General features: G+C 42.0%; 1 protein-coding gene across 7 annotated transcripts in view; it reads right to left on the bottom strand.

The window, feature by feature from the left end:
- The window catches only part of App (amyloid beta (A4) precursor protein), a 222,590-nt gene that overhangs the window by 80,224 nt on the left and 117,276 nt on the right, over positions 1–25,090 (bottom strand). For 3 of the 7 annotated variants that reach the window (NM_001198826.1, NM_001198823.1, XM_006522874.2), the window contains exons 6-8: positions 23,435–23,637; positions 10,687–10,854; positions 7,362–7,418 (exon numbers count right to left, since the gene is read on the bottom strand). In NM_001198826.1, coding sequence (NP_001185755.1) covers positions 7,362–7,418; positions 10,687–10,854; positions 23,435–23,637 — 428 coding nt within the window. The remainder of the gene's footprint in view (positions 1–7,361; positions 7,419–10,686; positions 10,855–23,434; positions 23,638–25,090) is intronic. The other 4 variants (NM_001198825.1, NM_001198824.1, XM_006522873.3 and 1 more) reach the window with 2 other exon arrangements.

Here is a 25,090-nt window from a genome sequence, read left to right on the forward strand (position 1 = left end):
AACATCACAGAAGTAAATTCCTCAGAGTAGAATTCTTTATATAAATGTATATGTATATGTGTATGCGTGCTCCTGCGAGCGCTAACACACACACACACACACACACACACACACACGTCTTCTGCAGTCTCCCTCCTCTGCTGGTCACATACACGAAGGGACACGGGTGTGTCTGTTTTCTCATAATAAAACTACGCTACCTAAACCTAAAGCCCAGGAAGATGAATATTATGAGAGTAAGTTTCATGTGAGAGTCCATTTCACCAGTGCTGGTCACAGTACCCGCTGTACAGTCTTAGGTCTTCTTAAGATCCACTGGACGTCTATTTTCTGGTTGGTGGGGAACAGGCTTACTTCGGATTTCTGAGTCTTCATGATGCATGGTCTCTCACAAAAAACACTATCCTGAGAACACGACACCATTTTCTGTAGTTGCTGTCCCCTGGGAAAGGCCTTACTACGTGAGGAACTTACTGGATGCTCACAGTCAGCTATTGGATGGGAACACAGGACCCCCAATGGAGGAGCTAGAGAAAGTACCCTAGGAGCTGAAGGGGTATGAAACCCTATAGGAGGAACAACAATATGAACTAATCAGTAATCCCCAGAGCTCATGTCTCTAACTGCATATGTAGCAGAAGATGGCCTAGTTGGCCATCACTGGGAAGAGAGGCCTTTGATCTTGTGAAGATCATATGCCCCAGTACAGGGGAATGCCAGGGCCAGGAAGTAGGAGTGGGTGGGTAGGGGAGCAGGGCAGGGGGAGGGTATAGGGGACTTCCGGGATAGCATTTGAAATGTAAATGAAGAAAATATCTAATAAAAAAACATCATTAAAAAAAAAAAGAAAAAAAAGTGAAACCCACTGAGGTTCCTGGGAGTGGCTGAAGTCACTATGCAGCTCAGAGGGTTCACAGACAGGCATGATCGAGCCCGACTCTTCATACACCAATTTCCCTCACTGTGATTTCAGCTCCCTGCAGGCTAACTGTGCCTGGGTGTGTGCAGAGGCGGTTGGTTCCAGGGTTCGCTATAGAGAGCAAACTCCAGTTTGCCCACCTCCCTTTTGTATATTTGTATATAGTTTGGAGTATCTAATGTCTACACTGTCCTTTTTCAGACTGTTTATATTACTGAAGATAATGCAAACATTAAAGGGAGTGGTTTTTCTTCCTGTATTGTTTGAGAAACGAGAAAAAAAAGCTTGTATATGCTCAGTACAGAGGCATTCATTTTTGACTCATGGTTGCTTGAATGCATAGATAAGGAGACTGAGGACTGACTGGGCTCCAGTCGATCCTCACACCGACAATTAAGATATTAAAAAAAAATCCCTACAGTTTTCATATCCATTTGACTCCTCAATTTGCAAGGTGACACCATTTCTTTTAATATTAGTTTTAGATTTACTTATTTTGTTTTGTGTATGCTGGGTATGTGTGTTAGTGTGTGTGTGTGTGTGTGTGTGTGTGTGTGTGTGTGTGTGTGTGTGGTGGGGGTCAGGTGTAATGCCCTTGACCATCTAAACTACAACACAAGGGAGTGATTCCTAGACAAAATTCCCCACGGATAGCATCTATTTGATATATCCCCCACCCCTGGCAGAATGCAGCTTATCTATACAACAATGGCAAGCAAAGATAACAGTGAAGACTTATGTAACTCACTGCCTTATCATTGAAAATTCTATTTGATTGAGAGCTAGTAATGCGGTCCCTTGAAATGGCTACGAGTTATGGGCTATGACAGCGTGAGTAATTTATGTATGAGTGAACTGTAAACCTATAAAGAAGGACTTTATAGGAAATTTTAATCTCCACGTGACAAGGCTTTCAAACTGCCATCTCCACTTAAAACATTTTTTTAATATAAAGTTTCCTTCATCTCTCTAATTTCAAACTAGCTAAAACTCTTAGTACATTCCACTCAAAACCTAAATAGCGGCCACCCCTACCAAGTCTGAGTTGGATGAACAGGAAAATAGAAGCGAGTGATCTTTCAACAGCACACTGGATTTTAAAGAGGTGTGTTCTTGAGCCTCTCTTCTTTTACGGCCAGTTCGAACACAGTTGCTGGAGAACACTATGAATGTCCTACGTGGACAGAAGGCAATAAAAATGTAATCTACGCTCTGTTTACTCTTCACCAGTCAAGCTACATTTCTTTTTTATGTCTATGAACTTGTACTGACATGGGACATTTTTTTTTATCAGATATGTGCGATGAATGTAGAAGAATGAATGTTAGCATAATTTTTATTCATAGCTATATTCCCTGCACTTAAATGCTATCTTTAGCCTGAATACGAACAACCACCAGGCAGAAAGACATAAAATGAGAGTAATAGTAACTGGAAGTCAGACTCGCTTAGCCGTAGGGTGTTGTTTCTTCTTAGTTTGCTGGAAGCTTCCTTGACTTCATTAGCAGTGGCTCACAAAGACATGAACAGTCATAACTACTCAATATTTAACAGATGAGTTCAGAACGCCAGTCTTCACTACCAGTCGTATCACAAAAACTCTGATAGTGAGCGCTGATGGATCCTTAACTTCTTAAAGCCTTAAAGATACAGCGAATGTAAATTTACCACAGCCTTCCAGAGCAACCTTTCCCAATTCACTCATATGCTGAGATTTAATCCTTCCGACCACATCTCTGATCCTGTAAGTAAATTACTGAATGTGGCCTGCTTACATTATCCTGCCGAGTCTCTCAAGAGGCATAGTGGTAGCATTCTCACACTCTGGGCTAATAAAAGTAACCTCTCTGTGTATTAAAGTAGACATGTTGCTGCTAGCTGCTTTCCATTTTATGTAGATGTATGCAAAGGCTAGAAGCCACTGTAAGGTGCCTTCCTCGGCCACTCCCTCTTTTATTTACCTGCTTGTTTGTTTTTGTTTTTGTTTGTTTTAAAGGCAGGTCTTTCACTAACTTGGAGCAAGCCCATTGGCTAGTCTGGCTTCACCATTCTACCCTAGCACCAGGGTTCCAGACTCCTCCTGTGTTGCAGTCCCCGCATTCGAATGCTGGGGGTTCAAATTTTCAAATTCAGGTCCTCATGCTTGCATAGCAGGTACATCACCAACAGAGGCCTCTCCTAGGACGCTGGCTGCCATGGCAACCACACAGTCATGACTACCTACTAATTTACTATCTGTGGTTGCAGCAGTGTGTAGATAGGATAGTGACTCTACGGCCTGACAGAAAAGCACGCCCAATCCCTTTAATAAAATGGATGCACTTCCATGCCTTTATCAAGTAGCTGATGGAAGGAGTACATATCTGTGCAAGAATTATTTAAACAACAATAATAATAATTATTATTATTATTTTGAAATAGGTCCCATTATATAGCTCTGACTAGCCTGGAAGTAACTCTGGAGCCCAGCTTGGCCTCAGCCTTGCAGAAATCCATTAGCTTCTTCCTCTTGAGTTCTGGGGTTAAAGAAGTGCGCCAACCATGCCTAGCCAAATAATTGTTTTTACTATAGTTTGGCAGTCTAAGAGAATAGCATAGTTCCATTATTAGTATTCCATGATGTGCTAACAAATTGATGGCTATTATTTCACAGCTAGAAGAACAAATGAAGAATAATTTAAAACAATAGCCCAAAACTAGCCAAGGACAATGGCTGAGGGTAACACTGGTAGACCCTATTCATGTTGGCATGAGTCAGCTACTGTTTGCAAATCATAACCTTCTGATACAAAAAACTACTTCGGGACTACTGGATCACACAATGTGTGGACAAAGCCATCTCTTCCCCTGTTTTAACCATGTATGGGGCCATATCTCCCCCTGATATGCTGTAATCATGGACCTAAGACCAGAAACACAATGCCAAGATAGAGGTAAACAAGAAGCAAGGGTCTCCAGCATCTCTACAGATAGCCAGGTTAATGGAAACCAGGATGAAACAAACGGGGAAGTGGGGAGGGGTATGCGGGTAAACCATGATTAACAGAGCTTGCTGGTCTACCTTCTGTATCCACCGTAGCTTACAATACATTAGAAAAAAACACTGAGACATCTGATCTTGTAGTCAAAGAACAACAGCATCTGGGATCTAGGAAGTTGGTCTAACAGGGTCATAAACATCTGCGGCTTCAGGCATCCTTATACTTTAACAGGATCTCCCATCTGTGACCCACAAATCTATATATGAACGTAGTTCCACTCTCAGTCAGGTCAGGGGTGAAGAGAATACTAGACTGGAACAGAGGTACATCTTGGTACTGTGGTATACTGCACCATGGTGGAAAAGTGGGAGCGCCTGGTAGATCCCTGGAGCGCTCACTCACTGAGGTTCTGGGTTGGATTCCCAGCAAGCATGCAGTGACTCACAGCCACCTTTACTGGGATCTGATGCCTTCTTCTATCCTGCAGGCATAAATGCAGATAGAGCACTCACATACATAAATAAATAAGTAGCTCTTGCCCTCTTGTTCTCTTTTCTTCTTGTTCCCTCTCTTTCCCCTTGCCCCTTCCGTCCTCTCTCCCCATTCCCTTCCCCCTCTCTCCATGTGCTCATGGCCGGCCTCCACTCTTCTACTTCTCTACTCTTTCTGCCTTTCTCTGCCTCTACTACCCTCTTGTCTCCCCTCCCCATGCCCTGAATAAACTTTATTCTATACTAAATAATAAAAATAAAATAAAATAAAATAAAAAATAAATCAGAAAAAAAAATGGTGTAATGTTCTTTGTCTTCATCATGGAGTTTATCTGCCTGCTTTTGAAATGAGGTCTGATGGAGATAGCACACAGACAGGCAACGCTCTCCTCACCTTCGAAATATAAGCTGGTCAAATCTTTACCTAATAACTTTACTATTTTACAAGAACTGCATTGAGGGCCTGGAGGTGAGGCCTGTGTATTAAGTCAAATAGATGCAGAACTGACGTCCGAAGCTGCTGAGACACAGGAGGTTCTTCACCTCAGATGGAAAGGGTTTTCAAAGAGATAGGAACCCATGGTTAGGAATAAGACCACTCTTCAGTCTCAGGCCTCTCGCTGTCCCTGTGGTGCAGAGGTCTCTGGGAGAGCAGTCACGACAAATAAGTGTCCTGAAAATTGTGGTGCTTTTCAGTGTTGGTGTTTGTGGGGGAGAAGTTAAAATCTAGCAGTGCCTGGTTAGAGCATTAAGACTTGTCAGGAAATGATTCATGATGCGGTCCCAGTGCACAGTTCTCTGTATGTAAAGTCTTAAAGCAGTTCAGTGGAAGGGCCTTTTCTAGCTTACTTAGCATTTATTCTCCCACTAGCAGCACTTCAGACAGAGCATCTGTAGAACCAATCACCTCCGAGCAAAGAGATGCCATTCAATTAACTCTAAGTGGGTGAAGACGCCGTGCATAAGCCTGGGTTTTCCAGTGGAACAGGCTGCCTGCTCCTCTTCTCATTCTGCACACATTTCCTCAGAATCGAGGCTGCGATCTGCATTTGACCTCCAGGTGACCATGACTTTTTCAATTCAAATGTGTGGCTTAGCTATAAATAAGGCAGGCAGCACAACCACACAGCTATAAATAACTAGAAATTATATGCTTTCTCCCGTATGTTGGTACTAGCACTGCAAAACCCTTCACTTGCTGTGATTGAATAGTCTCTGTAGGGAGACAAGAAATAAAGCTGACAAAAATCACCTCATCCCCCCGGGATGGAAGGATGTTAGGGTCTGTACCACACCGCAGATGGGAGGAGAAAGGGACGCCTCCAGGATCTGTCTGGAAAACCTTATGTATACTTTATAAAAATAAATTATCAAATAATGTTTAATTCTAATCAATGAAGAAGAGTGAAAACCAACAGCCTTTTACATACTGAAAGGAAATAAAATGGAAGAGAACCAATTACCATCGTTTTCAAGACAGGATGAGAAATGCCTACTATTCATACGTGTGACCTTGTTGGGGAGGTATGTTAGCATTTTCCAGTTTTGTGTGGTTTCTTATATTTTTTGAAAATGTGCTTTCTGAACCTTGGAAACTGTCTAACCTAGAAAATGTCAGAACCCAGTGTGGAGCCATTTGGTGTGGAGCCCAGCCAGAGTGCCCTTAGGTTTCAGACACGGCCCTCTGGTGTTTGATGCCTGCAGACAACGCACAGAGAGCGTTAGGCCTCGGATTTTCTCATAGGCACCAAAGATGCAAGGAAAAGGTACACAAGTGTGTCAGAAGGAGATCTGCAATCTTTGAAAACCCTGGGAACAACGCGACACACACACAAATGATGTTTTCCTAGTCTTTGGGTGTGACGCTCGGAGACTTTCCCTAGTCCTCTACCACCCACTTGCCAGACTTAAGGTTTTAGAGGAACAATTTCACAATATCAGGACATGGGCTTATTGTGTCAATAAAAAAACCCACATCTTTCAAATATCATCCCATTATTTGAATTAACAGTAATATCTTATGGAGGCCCCTGAAGAATAACAGTATAGGATGATGTAATCATCTACACTACATTTTTTAAAAATCATTTTCTTATTAGTTTTGAGGTTAGGATCCCCCCATCCCCTCCAGGATAATCGTGACAAAGGCGAATTTTAATCATCTCATTTCCAACTGAAATTGGGTTTCCTCTTCAAGCCTCAGTAAGTACCAACAATATAGACCATCCCTGGAGAGGGGGGATCCATTTCTAAATACAGACTGAATTTTAAAAGCGAATATGGATGTGTTAGATATGACATTTGAAAATGAAATTAGACTGATTGGGCAACCAGAAAGCAAGACGCTGTTAAGACCAAGAGTATATTATATGGTTGAAGCAATGTCTTTTTATAGGAAATTCCATTAAGTTCCCTAAGTGGAAGACCTGATAGCACACCAACCAGTGTGCACTCTGGGAGGGGGAGGAGGGGAGTCCTGAAATCTATGTGGCTCACCTTTCACCTCCCAATGCTGCACAGTTATCATTTAACACAGGAACCTTGAAATGTGCACACAAAATTGTCTTGAATAAGCAATATTACATTTTTAGGGAGGGGGTTACCTGTACTATCAAATATGATTTCATTAAATTATGGCATGTTGACAGCTTTCGGGAAATTAAAAAAAAAAGTTCTGCCAAATCAAGAAATACTCTATGTGTGGTATTTCACAGAACAACACAAATCAGAAAGGAATTTGTTCAGAAGTGTAAATGGTTTAAGTAGATGCTCTCTGCCCAACATCTGAAGTTGCCTAGTAAAAACCGGATGAAATGACACGCAAGACAATGGGAAAATAGTATCTATCAAAAGGTTCCTGGTCAATAATCACACAAAACCCATGCCAAGCAGATGATGCAAGGGAAGGACACATTCAGTCATGCAACATAGTCTTCCCCTTGCCCCTCCCCCAAGTCAGTGACAACATACGTTTATCAGGATCTTGGGGAAGAGGTTCACTGGTAGTCTTGAGTAAACTTTGGGTTGCTATGGAGAAAACGAGAGAACATAACTAAAAACAAAACAAAACAAAACAAAACAAACAAACAAACAAAAAAAAACCCCAACAACAGAAAGGTGGGAATGATGGCAGAAACACACCCACAGGACTCAAAAGCAATCAAACAAAATTGAGGGCTGGGAGGGAAATCATGAAACTAAAATTAAAACCTAAACAAAGAACCAAGGAAATGCAGGTGAGATTTGTTACCAGTAAAGATCAGTATTGTGAAATTGCTGCCCATTCTGCCACTGACAGGACACTGGGAAATCTACAGGAGGACTTAGGGGTCTCTTTTCCCTCATTAGCACCAATGACCCTCATTTCTCTCTGCGCCTTCCTCAGCAGTAGCTCCGCATATGTCACTTGTTCACGGGGACGCTTCTGAGGTCTGGCTCAGATATGTGATGAGGCTTCCATTCTTCACTATCCACCCGTCTAACCTGACCTTCAACCCTATTCTTCCCTTTCCTTCTTTTAAAAGTTGTATTACTGTGCGTAGTGTATGTGTTTGTAATGCTTATGTGCACAGGGTTACACATTCATGCGTGTGGAGAGCAGATAGATCTTTTCCAACCATTGCTCGCCATATTGTTTGAGACAAAGTTTCTCAGTGAACATGGAGCTTGCTGGTTGGCTACAGTGGCTGCCTAGCAAGCCCCAGGGATGCTCCTGTCCCTGCCTTCTAAGTGCTAACAATACCACGCTCAACAGGTGCTGGAGACCTGAACGCTGGTTCTCTTGCTTTTATTGAAATTTTCTCTTTCTTTTTTTTTAAAAGAAGACTGAAGCATCTCTCCAGCCTTCCCATCCCCTGCCTTATTCCTCCAAAGGTTCTGAGAATCAGACCAGAGTCTGGTACCCAGCTGTGCCTTTGCTTCCTTGATACCTTGTAACCCGACTCTGTAAAAATGAAATCAGGACTACAGACCTTCTCTCATAAGACCCTGTTGAAGGCACTGGATTTTTACAAATCCATCTATAAAGTGTATGCATGCTCCAACCCCTGGTGAAGGTATATAATGTTTTATACTCCCTGCACAGAGTAATCAAGTGGAAGGGAGATGAGGGGGGTTTACACTAGGGTGGGTAAGAAGACAGTGTCCAAAACTTGAGTTGAATTGTTCTCTGCTAATAATATAAAGCAAACTTCCTGATCGCTAGAATATGATATTCCAGAAACTAACCCTACCTTAGGGAAAGGGGGGGAAACCTGAGAACTTTGCCAGGAAATCCTGACCTAGCAGCTAAACCCTTTAGAGCCGAGGTAACAAAGGCCCTTTGTTCCAAAGGCTCCAGGCACCAGACTCCTTTATTGTGTTTCAGTTATCTAACCCAATTAACCTCTAGGTGAAAATGAGCTTGGGTATCTTCAACTAGGAGCTACAATCATCCAATTGAAGTCAGAGCCTCTCCACTACTAGTTTCCTCAGAGTACTTAAGTGGAGTTATCTCCTAGGAGACCAATAAGACCTTTCTAGGTCCCAAACAGATATTAGCTACCTCACAGTGTGAGGTCTTAAGAGAGCAAGTCTTTGTTTTGCTTGGTTCTGGGATTTGGTTGGAAAATTGCCAGAATGTTCCCAGATATCCAGGGAAAGGGAAGGGATATGTCTCCCTGCAAATTCAAGAATTAAAATGCAAGAATCTCTCAAGAAAGGCATGCACTGTCACTAAGACCCTTGAATAATTCATATAGCCAACTTGTGATCAAGAATAAACAAATACAACTAAGGACTTTGCTTGAAAGGCTACTAATAGAAGCAGATATTCCATATATCTGAGACATGGCTTCTTGGGGACTGACTCTCTGCGGGGAATACTTCATTTTACACTGAAGTCATCAGGACTTCACATCATTATCTCCCACAGTAGAGACAGTTGGATGTTTCCTGAGAGACACTGTAAGTTATTTCCTTCAGCCTTGTGCCACTGAAAGTTGCTAGCATTATTCTTTTCTTTGTGTGCACATGAATGTACACATTCATGTGTGACACGCCACGGAGCCCATGTGATAGTCACAGGTCACAAGCTTTCTACCTTGTTTGGAACAGTCTACTTCAACTACATAGGCCAGGCTAGCTGGTCCCAGTCTTCAGGTGCTTCTCCAGCCACTGCCTCCCATCCCCCTTTGCAAGTGCTAGCATTAGATAGGCACAGACTGCACATTTGTTTTATGTGCATTCTGGGGACTTGAACTCAGGTCCTCACAGTTGCATGGCAAGAGTTTTTATTAAATGGTCCCGATCCCTATTTCTCGTCTACCTAATTGCATGAGAAAAAAAGAAAAACTTGGCAAGAATATGTGCTCGAGGTTCATTCAGGGAACAGCATGGGCACCCATAGTATAATGGTTTGAATGAAAATGGGCCACATAGGCCCCTACAGAATGGCATTATTAGAAAGTATGACCTTATTGGAGTAGGTGTGTCCTTGTTGGAGAAGTCTGTCACTGGGGGTGGGCTTTGAGGTTTCAGATGCTCAAGCCAGGCCCAGTACCTCTCTTCTTCTTGTTGCCTGCCGATCCGGGTGAAGAACTCTCAGCTGCCTGTCCAGCACCATGTCTAACTATGTGTCCCATGGTTCCCACCATGATGATAAGGGCTAAACCTCTGAACTATAATCCATCCCCAATTACATGTTGTCCTTTATAAGAGTTGCTGTGGCCATGGTGTCTCTTCACAGCAATGAAACACCATGATAGCACCTGAGGTGACATGAGCTCAATTCAATTAAATGTCATTATCAGAATGAAGTTAAAAAAAAAAAAAACCATGATGAAATAAGAGGAATTCTCTATAGCAATCTTATCAAGACAGTGCCATAAGCCAGCTACCAGTGAGAGGCTACTGCCCATGTGCACATGCAGAAACACGAAGACATGTAAGAACATAGACAGACACAGATGTCTATGCATCTGCAGGAAGGACTGAAGAAGACAAAAGCCACTCTAGCCCTTGTGTAAAGAGAAGCAGTCAGAAGTTCCTAGGAGTTGAAAGAAGACTCTATGATGACTACTACAGAATACATCCAAGGCCATGCTTTATTAGAGATAGACGGAGAGATACGCTCATGACTGGACATACCGTGGTGGAGGAGGCTTCTGGTAATTAGAGAAATTGACAGGCATGTGGTTAGTGGTAGCAACAGTGGGCCCATTCCCAAGAACAAGAGGGAAACTCGATCTGTTACAAAGAGCAGAGCCAGTGGCGAGAAAGACAAGAGGTGGCCAGGCTGGAGGAAGGATCCACTTACACACGCTGCCACACACCGCCATGCAGTACTCTTCCGTGTCAAAGTTGTTCCTGTTGCCGCCACATCCGCCGTAAAAGAATGGGACACACTTCCCTTCAGTGACATCAAAGTACCAGCGGGAGATCATTGCGCGGCATGGCCCGGTCTCGGCTTGTTCAGAGCACACCTCTAATCAGAGGGGAACCACATTTAGCGAGAAAAGACATCTTCTGGCTGTTCACATACATACTTACTCAACTTAAGCCCTGATCCTCCCAGTGGTGACCTGGGCTGAACGGAGGAAGCAGCTACTTTAAGTCTTCCTTGAGGGACTGAATTGACCCACTCAGACTTCAGAGTCACCTCTTCCACAAAACAAGACATTCTCGGCTTGTTTAATGTGTAGGATGCAGTAGCAGCTACAGGATTTGGGCTAGAAGTGAAAAGGTTGTTTTCTCAATTTAAAGATAAAAAGTCTCTCTCTCTGCACATCAAAAATTTCTCTTAAAAAAAAAAGGCATCTTCTAAAACAACCTTGAGTCAACTCTGATGTTTAAAAAAAAAAAAAAAAAAAAAGGATTTCTCGGGATGTGATGCCAAAATTTACGTTCTCTCCAACTTCTGACTGTTTTTCTTAGTAAATGATCGCCTAGACTCATGCATAAGTAATCACATTTATGTTTAATGTTTCCAGCCTGTCCACGGACTAAACCTGAAAACGTACGTAACATCTGCAAGAGTGACTGACAGTCAACCATGGTAACTCTAAGAAATTATCTATTCGTGTATTTTTTTCTGACCCTTAGCCCGTCATGCTCCAAACAGTAACATATACAGCTAACACATTCAAATTTATTAATATATACCACACATTATCTTACATTAAAACACACCTTACTTGTCAGTCTATCTTGCCCCTGTCTCCCCAAATCAGTTCCATATCCCCATTGGTTTAAAAAGCAGCAACCCACTCACTTGCATTTTAAAGGTTCCTCCCTATTAGAAGGTAGAGCTCTATAGACTTTCCACATGTCTGTTTTTGTTGCAAGGAGAACAATAGCTCCATCTCTTATTTGGGGGTTTCTAACCCTGGAGAGCCTCAAACAGAACTCCATGGGAATCCACTCCATGTGACAAGCATCTGAAACAATTCTGACTTTTCCAGTTTCTAGGAGGAATCACGTGATTCCAGCATTCCCCACTGGTATTCCTACTGTGGGCCTCCTCCTGTTCCTTTTGAGGGCTGGGACTGTACATGCTTTATAGCACCCTCGTTTGTTCCTAACGTGATATTACTTTTCAGTAGTCTCTTCTTCGGTTTTATCAATGCCAAGATTGGACAGCAGTGTCCTGCACTGGGTTTGTAGTGTGGCCACAAGAGGAACAGAAGTTTTGGATCCACTGGCACCACCTTCAGTCAACAGAGACTGTCAGCAAAATCCATCCTTGTCGGCTCTGGTACAAGGGGCGTGTCCTCAGAGTCTCTCCCACTCACTGAATAACAGAGCCAGAACTCGGGCACAGGTGAGGTAATGGAATTAAACAGTGGCAAATGCATAATGTGTGGGAGAGGGGATGGGATGGGTCTGTGTGAGCCTGGAAGAACTGGACAAAAGTGAGCCCCTCCCTTTAGCATCCGGCAGACAGCCACTGGATGGAGCGCCTTCCGATACTAGGGTTTGATGGATAAAATTAGGAGATGCAGATTCTCAGAATGCGGAGAAAAACATTCCCAAAGCATGATTTTCTCCATGTTCTGTGAAACATGCTAAATTAAACACAATACAGAGACATACATAATATAAATGTACCTCTTTTAAAACCCCGTTTTTGTAATTTTAGTCTCTAATTGTAGAGAACAAAGACAAATACAGCTTTGCTATCTAACTTAACAGTGAAATAAAGCTTAAAAGGTAAAGACATTCAAGTTGTACTACAGTGTGTTGATCATCAATACTTCATTCAAATAAATTGTGGTCTACATTCAACCATAATAATGGAAAACTCTGATGTCAGTGTCCTTTAAAACAACCATGATCAAGATGTGGCGGTGAATACCCGCCAATTCCAGTACCTGGGAAACAGAGACAGGACTATATTGACAGGCTCAAGGCTAGTCTAGTCTACAGAGCAAGTTCTAAACTATCAGCGACAAGAAGAAGAAACAAGCAAGCAAGCAAGCAAACAAACAAAAGAATTATATTCCTAATAAAATAAGCATGAAAAAACTATTTTTTAAAAATCCCAATTAAGTTATTGCTACAAATTTAACAATTGCAATATAGCAACATTCCAAGAGCCTAATTTATCTGAACAAAAACTATATTCTATAGGTAAATATTCGTTTGGTTTTCATAGATGAAGCAAAATTTAAAACAACACATTAGAAAAGTGGTTCCTTTTTTTTTTTTTTTTAAAGATTTATTTATTATTATATGTAAGTACACTGTAGCTATCTTCAGACACACCAGAAGAGGGAGTCAGATCTTGTTACCGATGGTTGTGAGCCACCATGTGGTTGCTGGGATTTGAACTTCGGACCTTCGGAAGAGCAGTCGGGTGCTCTTACTCACTGAGCCATCTCACCAGCCCAAGTGGTTCCTTTTTTAAAGAACGTGTTAACTCCAATGCTACAATCACATACTTCTAGCAGAAATCACATTCATCATGCATTGTGAATGCTAACAAGTAGTCATAAAAACGATAAGAAAATTAATCTTTACCAGGAAATAAATGATCAAATATTTATTATCTAGTAATCATGTTGTGCTAAATATAATCATGCAAATTAGGCCAGCAAGCTGGAGATGAAATCTCATGTTCCAAATACAGGTTGAAATATCAGCAAATCACACGAGCAGCTGTGCACATTATTGAAGTCATAGACTCAGAAGGACGATGTGTGTGAATTTTTTATAGAAGTCTCCAGCACAATGGTCCTCAGTGTTCCTAAGGCTGCATTCCTAATGGAAAGCTACAACCTTTAGCATAGTTCTTCATGTTATGGTGACCCCCCAACATTAAAATTACTATTAAAATTATTACCATTAAATTTACAACCATTAACATCTTCATTGCTATTTCATATTGTAGTCTTTGCCACTGTTATGAATCGCAATGCAAATATCTGTGTTTTCCAATCATCTTAGGCAACCCCTGTCAAAGAGTTATTCAAACCCCAAAGGGGTCACAACCACCAGATTGAGACCCAGTGTAGCAGGTAGCCTCAAGCTGGCTGGGCTTTGTATTGAGATGTGCAGTTCTCTGTCATTGTAATTACACTTGACCTGATTCTCACACCTCCCTATGCAGAAAGGTTTCTTATAAAATAGCACCTGAAGGAGATGGGTCTGTAAAATGGGTTTTACACCAGTCAGTGCCCCTGAGACTGCTGCAATCGAGCTCAGAGACCACTATGATGCTTCAAGAACCTTGACTTCCTGTCAGCTGTGGTTAATTGGACACACAACATGTTTTCAACACGTTTAAACCTAGAACAGGGTAAGGATAAGGCGTACCTTGTGTCATAGGGGAAATATTTTCTTTTCTAACCGAATGAGATGGAAGAATTTGCTTTAAAAAATTGTGTGTATCTGGGAAGATAAATACATTGTAGCATTTGGCTATTTTCTAGGTAAAACTCCCACGACTGGTATTTCAAGCTGTAGTGGTTATGACTCCCAAAATTCCTCACTACAGTAATAATTAGTTTTCACAGCCCAGTAGGGATCTGACAGTGCCACACCAGGAAAACACAGGCACGAATGGAAAGCTACCAGAAAAAGAAAGCTTTCCCCTTAAGTTTCAAATTTCCTGTCTCCATGCCCAAATCCTCAAAACACAGAAGGCAAGAAATGGTGCTAAAATTTCATCAAAGTACGCTCCATGACCAGCCACGCCTCTCTCTCTCTCTCTCTCTGACCAGCCACGCCCCTCTCTCCTGTGTAGGCTCAGTGAAAGCCATAGGTGCCTGGAGAAGAACTGCAAAGGATGCTAAGCACCTTGAAAGGCTGTAGCGAGTGTGGGAGGGTGTGGCTTTCTAGCCTGTGTTTAGAGAAGCAAGGTCACATGACGTGGCTCATGTACACAGTAAACCCCTATGATCAATCCTCCAGTCTGATTCCCAAATTCAAAGACTGCAGGTGTGTGCCACCATGCCCAACTAACTTATTAAATGTAGTTGAAATGTGTTATATTAAAAATATAGAGACACAGTCGCACCTTAGGACGAGAGGGGAGGAACTGGTAAAAATTGGAAAACGTTTGGTTCATGTGGGAAATGAGAAGAGTCTTAGAATAAAAAATACAGAAAGATAACAGATGAACTGTTTTTAAACAGATTGCCAATACATATTTTTCCTACTCTATACAATTAACTGTTTTTAAAAACACCACAACACTTCTGCCTTAATCAATACTGAGATAATAGTTCTCTTATATTTAAACCTATAAAAACGTCACTTCTCAGAAATATGACCTCTAGTGGCCCTCTTCGACTTCCACACTACAGCTTTTATTTTCATATTATATTATTATTATTTTGTTATTTTGAAAATAATGCTGAAAAAAATTTTTAAAAAATCAAGGAATGAACTAAAGCAAACTTGGAACCTAACTTTTCACAGCGTTTTCCTGGGAAGACATTCGAGATGGCATCAACACTTTTGAGAACAAAAGAACACTTCCAGTGAGCTGGGGTCTGGAAACACGTTTCTGTCTGAGGAAGACAGGGCATGCCCACCTTTCCACAGTGGCTGGCTTCCTTCCATAGTCTCTAACAGAGAAGAATTAAGATTCAAACTGAGAACAGCATCATTCCTACTTAAAGTCTGTCCCATGACCAGGGTTTGCCTTTCACCTCAGTGTATTAGGGAGAATGGATTCCTTTGGAAGAGGAAACACCCGATCAGAGAAGAGTTTCCTCCACATGTCACTGCTTACATAGTAGGAGTGTCAAACCAGGGATGGTGCAGGCTGCTGATCCTAGCACAAGCAACCAAGACACAGAGAGATCAAGTTTAAAGTCATACAATGAGTCTTTTGTGTTTCAGCATACATAAACACACACACACACACACACACACACACACACACACACACACACACACACACACACATTGAGACTTATTCAGTCTCATCTCTTCTGGAATTCTCCGTATTCTCCTAATAAAAACACAAAATGATAGACACGCTACTCTGATACATGCCTGGAAGTCACAGACGGATCTTCAGAAGGGCGGGATTGCTGAAAACCAACAGAAACAGATATTTTGGTTGCAATCCACCCCACTTTTAAAGTTCTGGACACTTATATTAAGGGAACTAAATATTTCCACGAAGAACCAGAGCTTTGTTACCTGAGACAACAACACTCTGCTGGAGTTAATGATTAATTGAAAAGGCGAAAATGTATACATACATAATCATGTTACCTGCTCTCTAATTTGTTGCATTACATTTTAAGGAACTTATTTTTTTGTTTTTACGATATAAACTGTTAAGTAGACACATAATCATTACTTAAGGCACAAAAATTTTCTTATGGCAAACAGATCTTTGTGAATTTACTAAACTTTGTCGATAGGAAATTATGTCAATGAAGTTCTTACTAAAACTAAGAAAACCACATATATGTATACTCTCTCTCTCTGTCTCTGTAAACCTCATTCCCCAGTCCTGTGTCTTAAGCACACTAATTGCTACAGTAGGCTTTCCAGATTAGGACAGTTAAGCAACAGTTACATGGACCCCTCAGCCCAAGCAAAGCATGCATGGAATGGCTTAGAATCAGTGACTGTTATGCCACAGGGCACAAAATAACAGGCTGCCACCTGTCACCTACATGGCCAGTGCTGACACCAGTTTTCCCGACATTAAAGGGGGTGCCACACCTTGGTTCGAATGTGTGAATGCATTCTCTGCCTTAGTTAGAGCAGAGGTAAAAGCCTATGGCTGGCTCTTGAAGAACGAACATACTACTGTTCTTTTTCCTACCCCCTCAACCCCCAAACACACTTTAGAGCTTTGAGCTCCTTGGCACACTCACAGCAAGCCATGTTTACTGTTTCTCCGGAGTCTGAAAAAGCTGAGCATGACAGACAAAGCAAGAACCCATGAGTTCCAGGCTGCTTGTGTCATGCCTTTATTGAGCCATACCAATGGAGATGGGGGAGAAACATAAGCTTCGTCTCTTTTATACCCTACAGAGCAACATGGCTTTATTTATGAAGCTTGTTAGATGCATTACTTCTGATGCTCTGTCAGTGGGTCAAAACGTCCACAGGATACGGATGCCCTTTTCCACACAGGGTGAAAAGAGGCTACGCAGATCTGGATGGACAGACCTGAGCTACCTGGGTTCATATCCCTGGGCCCCGAGAGAATAATGCTGTGCCCAGTGTGTAAATGTGCCTCATCACTGTTGGGGATGTCTTCATGTCAATTCCTGATACTTGTCTGCTGCTTCTCAGTAATTATCCACAGAGGAGCAATAACTTCACAAGATCAGCCAGCTAACATAAGCCAGCCAGGGTTTAGACCGGAGATTTTAGCTTCACAAACACAAGTGTTTAAAAAGTCACCTGTGTCCGTGTCTCTCTCTCTGTCCCCTTACTGATGAATTTCCTCCCACGGGGCATAAAATGGATGGAAGGAATAAACAGTCGATCTTGAAACGTGACATTCAGTACCATCTTGTTCAATTTGCCGCTAGATATAAAGTTTAATTGCAAATATCTTGATATGTGGGAATAGATTCACACACAAAACTATTTTAAGCAGGAGACCCAGTTCATGCTGCATTTTAATGGTAACAGAATGCTGTCTACAAACCCCAGCTCTGTTGTACCAACAGTTCAGAGATGCATCACACTGCAATTAAAATGTCAATCTGTTGGTTTACCTTTAATACGTCTGACTGGTAGTAAACACTAGTTGTCTAATGTTCTGAATCTACCAAGGTATTGGAATGATGACTACAACCGCAGTGACCACACGCTCCAGGCTGAGGACTTCCTGTCTGTCAGAAACTGGGCTCAATGGTTCCCAGGGGTTACTAGGAGCCACTTGCTTCTCACAGAGTGGCTAGATATCAACCCCAGTTTTACAGAGACATACGAGGATGCAGGACTACTTGCATTGCTGCATCGTGCAGGATTTTGCAGTTCCCAGGCTGCAGGGCTAAGTAGGATTCAAATCTGAGCAACCTGTACTTGAGCAACTAAGTCTAAGTCTTCCTAGGTAAGCGCTTATCATAGATCATGTAAAGTCACTCTTAAAACATGCAAGGCAACGTCAGCACTTATGTTAGGCAAATAAAAAGCAGGTTACTCGACTGGCCCAAGGCCATAAAATGATAAATGTCTCCAGTAAATACTACAGATGGAGCTGAGGGGAGGGGGATGGCTTAGTCCATAAACTCTTTGCTGCACAAACATGAAGACCCGAGTTCAATATTCACATTAAGAAAAAGCCAGGCAAGGCGGGACCGCTTACCATTCCAAACATATGTGGGACTTGTTGGTCATGTAGCCTAGTCTACTGGATCAGTTCTTGGCCAGTGAAAGGCCCTGCCTCCCATCACTGCCTAAAGTCTAGAAACAAGAAAAGGTGGTTGGGACCACCCGAGGAACAACACTTGAGGTTGTCCTATGATTTTTACACACATATTTGCATGCATGAATGAGGTTGTCCTATGAGTTCTACACACATATCTACATGCATGAATGAGGTTGTCCTATGAATTCTACACACACATCCACATGTATGCATATGTACCTGCATACACATGGGCATACACACGCACGCACACACATACACACACTGAAATCAACTTGATTTTAGTAAGTAGAATTCTTTCTTTGAACAATATCTGAGATTAAGAAACAGTATATACCTTGGTCTTTTCTGACAGTATAATCTCCTTTGTAATTATCCATCTCCTCAGCTCTATATTCTGCTTTTATAGCGTGAACATAGCCAGAGACAACATCTAAATAAGTGGGGTTGAGTGTCTCCCAGGAAAACCTTTGTCTTAAAAAATAGGTAACATGCTACTTGTGGTCCCTGGAATATATATATAGTATTGTGACCACTAGTCATGTATTACTGATCATTGACACCTGATCATTACTATTGTTTAATTTAAAAACAGAAAATTCCAGGAATGTACGGCACAGAAATAAAAGATGCATCCATGTCCATAGCAAATGAACAGGCACTTACAGGAGGTGCAAGTTAAACAGAAGAGTATGTATTTAGAAAGAAAAGTGAAAATATCATTTGGGCATTAACGAAACTGAAATAGCCTAGCTCATGTGGACCCAAATCCTGGCTTCATCAATTACTACTTATATGACTAATGTATGTTTAAAGTTTCCCTAAGTCATAATTGCCCTGACTTCAAATAGGGGAAATAACTTTTCTACTGCATACTACAGCTATAAGGCTTAAAAGGAGAATTACAGCCTATACTGGCTGGTTTTGTGTGTCAACTTGACATAAGCTGGAGTTATCACAGAGAAAGGAGCCTCCCTTGAGGAAATGCCTCCATGAGATCCAGCTGTAAGGCATTTTCTCAATTAGTGATCAAGGCTGGGAGGGCCCACTGTGAGTGGTGCCATCCCTGGGCTGGAGGTCCTGGGTTCTATAAGAGAGCAGGCTGAGTAAGCCGGGGGAATCAAGCCAGTAAGAAACATCCCTCCATGGCCTCTGCATCAGCTCCTGCTTCCTGACCTGCTTGAGTTCCAATCCTGACTTCCTTTGGTGATGAACAGCAATGTGGAAGTGTAAGCTGAATAAACCCTTTCCTCCCCAACTTGCTTCTTGGTCATGATGTTTGTGCAGGAATAGAAACCCTGACTAAGACATGGCTTTAAAGAACAAGGGAAACGGTGAGCCAGAGCACTTCTAAGTTCTAAAGAACTCCAACGTGGATGCTTCTAGCAGGTGGAAGCCTGTCTGTGCTAGCCCTGCTATGCTTTCTACAGCAGCAAAGACTTTAGCCAGCAGCAGGGCACAAAGAATATTTACTGAATAAATAACCATAAGGAAAACGTTTTTCTGGACAGGCAGAATTGGGTTCAAAAGCCAAAGCTGAGCCAATTCCTACAACATTCACACTTCAGAAAAGAAAACCCTCACATCTCGGACTTATGATCTGAAAAAAATGAGAACAAGAGTCTAAGACTGTTGCTTCCCTTAACTGGTAACAACTTGAGGCATTTGACTGATATCCAACATCTTCCTAATTAGCAAAGCTTAGCAACCAGATGGATTTTGCAGTAACGAGCTTACCTCCAAAGAATTGCCTTCTCTCTGAACTCAGTAATGCAGAACAGGCAGCTGGGGTTAGAAGTTCTATGATCAGGTAAAAATATCTTCTGCTTCCTTCCCTCTGCTTAGTCCTCTCAGGAGCCAATGGGCTATGAAAGGACCGAGTTCTTAAGAAGCCCAGTAAGGACTCGGCTTAGTTGCCGGAGTCTTGAAATGGTGAAATGATTTTTCTTTCTATGAATGGTGGTAAATCACATTCATGTCCTTTCAGAGGCGAAAACATTGACGTTGATAATAAGAGTGCAATACTAATCTGTTCTCTGCAGGTAGTGTTTGCTTCCCAGGCACGGAAGCCGGCTTTGCAGGGAGGGTTTTACAAAGTGTGCGATCGGCTCTGCCATTGCTGGGGCTCCTACTAAGGAGAAGAATTAGCAGTCGCCTTCTACACTAGGAATACACAGGGAAGGGTCGTCTGCCTTAATCCTACATCTGCATCATTAATGAGCATCCTCTAACATCTCGGAAAGATTTGCCTGAATTTATGTCGTTGGTGAACTCCATAAGCCTTACATAGAGTGAATGTGCTCACATTTAAAAAAAAACCTTTTTATAGCATTAATGTGTGTGTGTGTGTGTGTTTGTGTGTGTGTGTGTGTTTGTGCATGTGTGTGTTGTATGTTCGTCTGTATTTTCCAGAATAGGATGTTGGATGTCTTGCTTTAACACTGTCTTATTTTCTCCACACAGAGTCTTCTACAGAACATCCAACAATATCCCCCAACAAACTTCCTGTGTCCTCAGCTCTGGGTTGCAGGCTTGCATAACCATGCTTGCCTTTTTACATCGGGCTCTGAGGGTTTGAACTAAGCTCTTCCTACCTTTGTAGCAAGTACTCTATCTCCTGTGCCAATCCCCAGCTCCTGCTTATCTTTAAAATTAGTGCTTGCTTTAGATTTTTCTTATAAACATCTTGCTTAGAGATCTCTTGTAGTTCTCACTTGAACTTGAGGCTTTCTAGAGAAAAATTCCATAGTGTTCATGTCTTTATATGTTCTGTCTGAAGATCTAAAAATTACACCTTACATGGAAAACTGTATACTAAAACTAAACATCTAAAATTCAAAGGTACTCGTGAAACTGAGAAAGGGAAGAACTAATTCAGAAAAATAACAAGACTTGAAAGTTAACGAGATCACAGATCTCGAGAAAATTCCATCTTGATTAGAATATAAGCCTAAGATCACCACTCCGTGTTCCCCTGTGACTCATGACGGTCAAATTCACTCCATTTCCCATCATTCTCAGCATCTGTCCCAACCCAGTTTTTCCAGATTCTTTTCCACAGAGTACCAACTAGTCCTGTCTCCCAAGCATGCCCCTTATCTTCCACCAGAGCACAGGGTTTGTTTGCTCTTTCCGACTGACTGTGATGTGTGTGCGTCATAACAAAATTTACCTGGCGACACTTCCCCTGCCTTGCTTAAATGCCATCTACTTAAGAACCTTTGTTAGCCAACCTGGAAGCTTGTTCTGAAGTAGGCTCTGTGTTCTTAATTTACAGAGTAGAAGGTTTTGCATTTCTTTGGCTTTGATTTCATCCTAGATCTCAGCGCTCATGGTCATCATGAGGCTGTGTGTGGTCTTCACCTGTGCCATTCAGACTTACAGGCAGCCAACAAGTGTCCTCTACTTCTGAAGACCTCACTTCATTGCAGATTATCAGTCACTGTGATGTGACTCCAAGAAAAGAAACCCAGAGTGGGGAAATAAAAAAAACAAAAACAAAAAAACCAAAAACAAACAAAACAAAACAAAACAAAAAAACAAAACAAAAAAACAAAAAACACCTCTTTCCTTGCTGAGAAAAATCAGGGCTAAAAAATTCATTAGGCCAGATCTACCAGTCATGGCCTCCAGAGACATTTGAAAATTTCTTTGGAAAAAGATGCCTTGGGCATTTGAAGAAGAGCATTTCATTCAGATCAAGGATACCTCTATTTGCACATGCTGTCTTAAGTAGGGAAACGATAAAACTAAACCATCTACCTGAAACTGGACTCTCTTCCTAAACAATATAGAATACTTCCATTAGATCTAAGTGTTCAATTCGTCACTAACCAAAAACTCCAAGTGAAAAACAGAAAACACTGTTAAGGGACACAAGTCAGCCATTAAGCTGTGCCGGGTACAACCTCAGTTATGGATTAAGTATTCAGAGAAAGGCAACTCAATGGAGGCCAAAGTAGCCCAGCCATTTATGGGCATGAGCGAGGACCAAGTCTGTGAGTGGGCAGAAGGGATCTCATTAGGGTGCTGGAAGGCCCTGGGCGAGATTACCGTGATATTAAACAACTGAGTAAATTTATTAAAGTCACTCTCTTATATATTGAAAATGAGTTAATATTATGATATATAAAATCTTACCTCAATAAAGTTCTTTAAAATGCAGCAAAGGGAGAGGGAGGGCTAGTAATAATAATTAGCGATGTCCTTGGGTTGGACAGTGTCTCATATTAAACTCTAATGAGCTGTAATCATTACACCATAATCAAAAAGGAAGGAAATCTTACTGCGTTTTTAACATTTGTGGACGAAAGCTAACATCATCTGCATTACACTAAAATGAAGTCAACCCATGTTCACTCAGTCTAGATCTAGAGGCAGATTTTACTGTGGGGAAAAAAAACCAACACATACCCATTTAAATTCCCCAACCCCCAAACACACTAGTTGGCATAACATTTGGTTTGTTTAACATAATCAAAGTATTTGCTTTCACTTCCTGGAGATGAAAAGTCTTCTTCATTTCTTTGGTTTACAACATTCTCGGGAGGGGCATTCGCTGAGGCATGGGAATTACACCTGTTTTGAAGAAGGTGCCGACATACGTCCCGATTAAACAAGTAACACAAATTGCCCATGTTGAACTTCACAGCACGAAATAAAGTGATTCTTACCAAATCATATTAAAAGTTTGACTCAGTAAACAAAAAGAAAATAGATTTAGTAAAATTAGTAAAATCTAATAAAAAGCTATTCACACGAGCAAACTTCATTGGAATTGTCTATAAGTCCAGCACAGTGAATGACCCAAACTACAGTTCTTCCAATCAAGGAGTTCCCAGTCTCAGGGGTCCAAGATGCAACGGGCAGTGCTGAACAATGAAGGCCCACCACCAGGGCATGATTCAGCACTTTTCAAATTTGATGCCTTCTGGCTAGGTGGGGTCTTATATAAATATAGTCTAGGACTCCTTCAACAGCATACACAAGGCATAGAAGTGACTATGCAAGCGAGATTTGTTTTAGTTTAAATGGACTGCTGGACGGCTTGTTATAGCAACCAAACCAACACCAGCAATAAACCAAGAGGAAGAAGCCTTGTGATTTTGGGGGAGTGGTGGGAGGGAGGTGAGGGCAGGGGGCTGGAGAAGGGAAGCACTGATTGAAATCTCTTATCCCAGGGCAGTTAAATAGCAATCCAACAGCGGCTTACCTCGGACCACCTCCTCCACGGACTCAGTGGTGGTTGTGGTGGTGGTGGCAGTGCTGGTTGTTCTCTCGGTGGCCTCTTCGTAGGGCTCCTCGGCCTCCTCCTCCACCTCGTCCCCATCCTCCACATCCTCATCATCATCAGCTTCCTCTTCCTCAACATCAGCCACTTCCTCCTCTTCGGCGACTTCTACTACTTTGTCTTCACTGGAAGAACAGATAAAAAAATAGCTGTGAGAGACTCGGCTGAATGAAAGTTTAGGAAAGTGAAGAAGAAAAAGAATCAAGGGACTTTGGTAATGCGTGAGGGAGTATGGGATTGATGAAAAAACACTAGGAAGGTCAAAATGCTGTTAAGTAGGAACTCTATCTGAGGTCCACAAAATGTTTCACAAGTGGACATAGCTCTTCGTTTAATGGTTGCAGAAAGAAGATACTCTGACTCCAATTATATGACGCTTCGGTCAAGGCAAAATTATGTAGACTGTTGAGAGATAATATGGCTGTAAACATCTATGTACCAACACACACAGGTCAGGTAGCAATTGGCAAGATAAAATCGTGAAAGGACATGTCTAGGACACAATTTAAGGAACTACTAAGGAACCTGTGCGGAAAGCAACTGGCTGCCAATGCCAGCTTGGCCAAGAGCACACGGATGAAGATAAAAGCAGGGAGAGCCTACCCTGTATTGCCTACTGGGAAAGGACAGAGACATGCTGGACCACATCAAAAAGCCAACACAAGACAAACAGCTGAGACTGAGACTCTCTGGCCCAGTTGTGTCAAATGAGAAGCACTACACAAGAGAGTGGAAAAGAGGCCATGGCCAGGTCAGTGTCCCCACCAACAAACAGGGCACACGGAAACTATCACCCCGAAGTGGAGTGTGGCCAGCAAGAAGGAGTGTGCTTTTCCATTGGGAAAGGCAATGGAAATCTGGAGGTTGTATGAGCTGTGACACCATGATGCTCTGGATGTGTTGAGGAAGGACACAGCTCAGCTCTAAAGGAGTGTGCGTCCAGTGTCATAGACTGTATCATGTGAGCTAGAGACTGGAATGGTCCCAGCTGTGATCTCACATGCTTCCAGAGGTTGAAAGACTCTCACAGTCAGTGTCTGACAGCGTAGCAGTGAGATGCTGTCCTGAAAATGAAAGGGAAAGGAAATCCAAGGAGATGGATGTAGCACCAAGGGACCGGTGTGGTTTCCTCCAACTCCAGGGATACTTTGTACAGGTTCTGTAATGAATGATGCATAGCAGGCCCTTGGGTGCAAGCCCAGGATGCAGGACTTGAAAAAATCCTATAAAACTATGTTGGGCTCTTCAAGGGGACATTTCCCCAACTCTGGTGAAATACGATGAAAAACACAACATATTCTGAAACGTTTGACTAAAATGTACAGAAGAAATTATTAAGATGAATAATTTAGTGAAGTGCTAATGCATAATGTGTTGATAGGTAGGAGACTATAACTGATTTTCACATTCTCATCAAGACCATGAAGAAATAGGTGAGAAATGGATAATCAGATAGGATAAGCCTCCATCTGCCTAGATATAAATAGGGTAAACTAATTGATTTCTTGATTGCCTGCACAAAACTCTCTGTGCACACATCTAGCACCGATGGCGTATTTCCAAACTAAACCTACAGCT

Source organism: Mus musculus, chromosome 16 (assembly GCF_000001635.26).
Source record: "Mus musculus strain C57BL/6J chromosome 16, GRCm38.p6 C57BL/6J".
Classification (NCBI taxonomy): domain Eukaryota; kingdom Metazoa; phylum Chordata; class Mammalia; order Rodentia; family Muridae; genus Mus; species Mus musculus.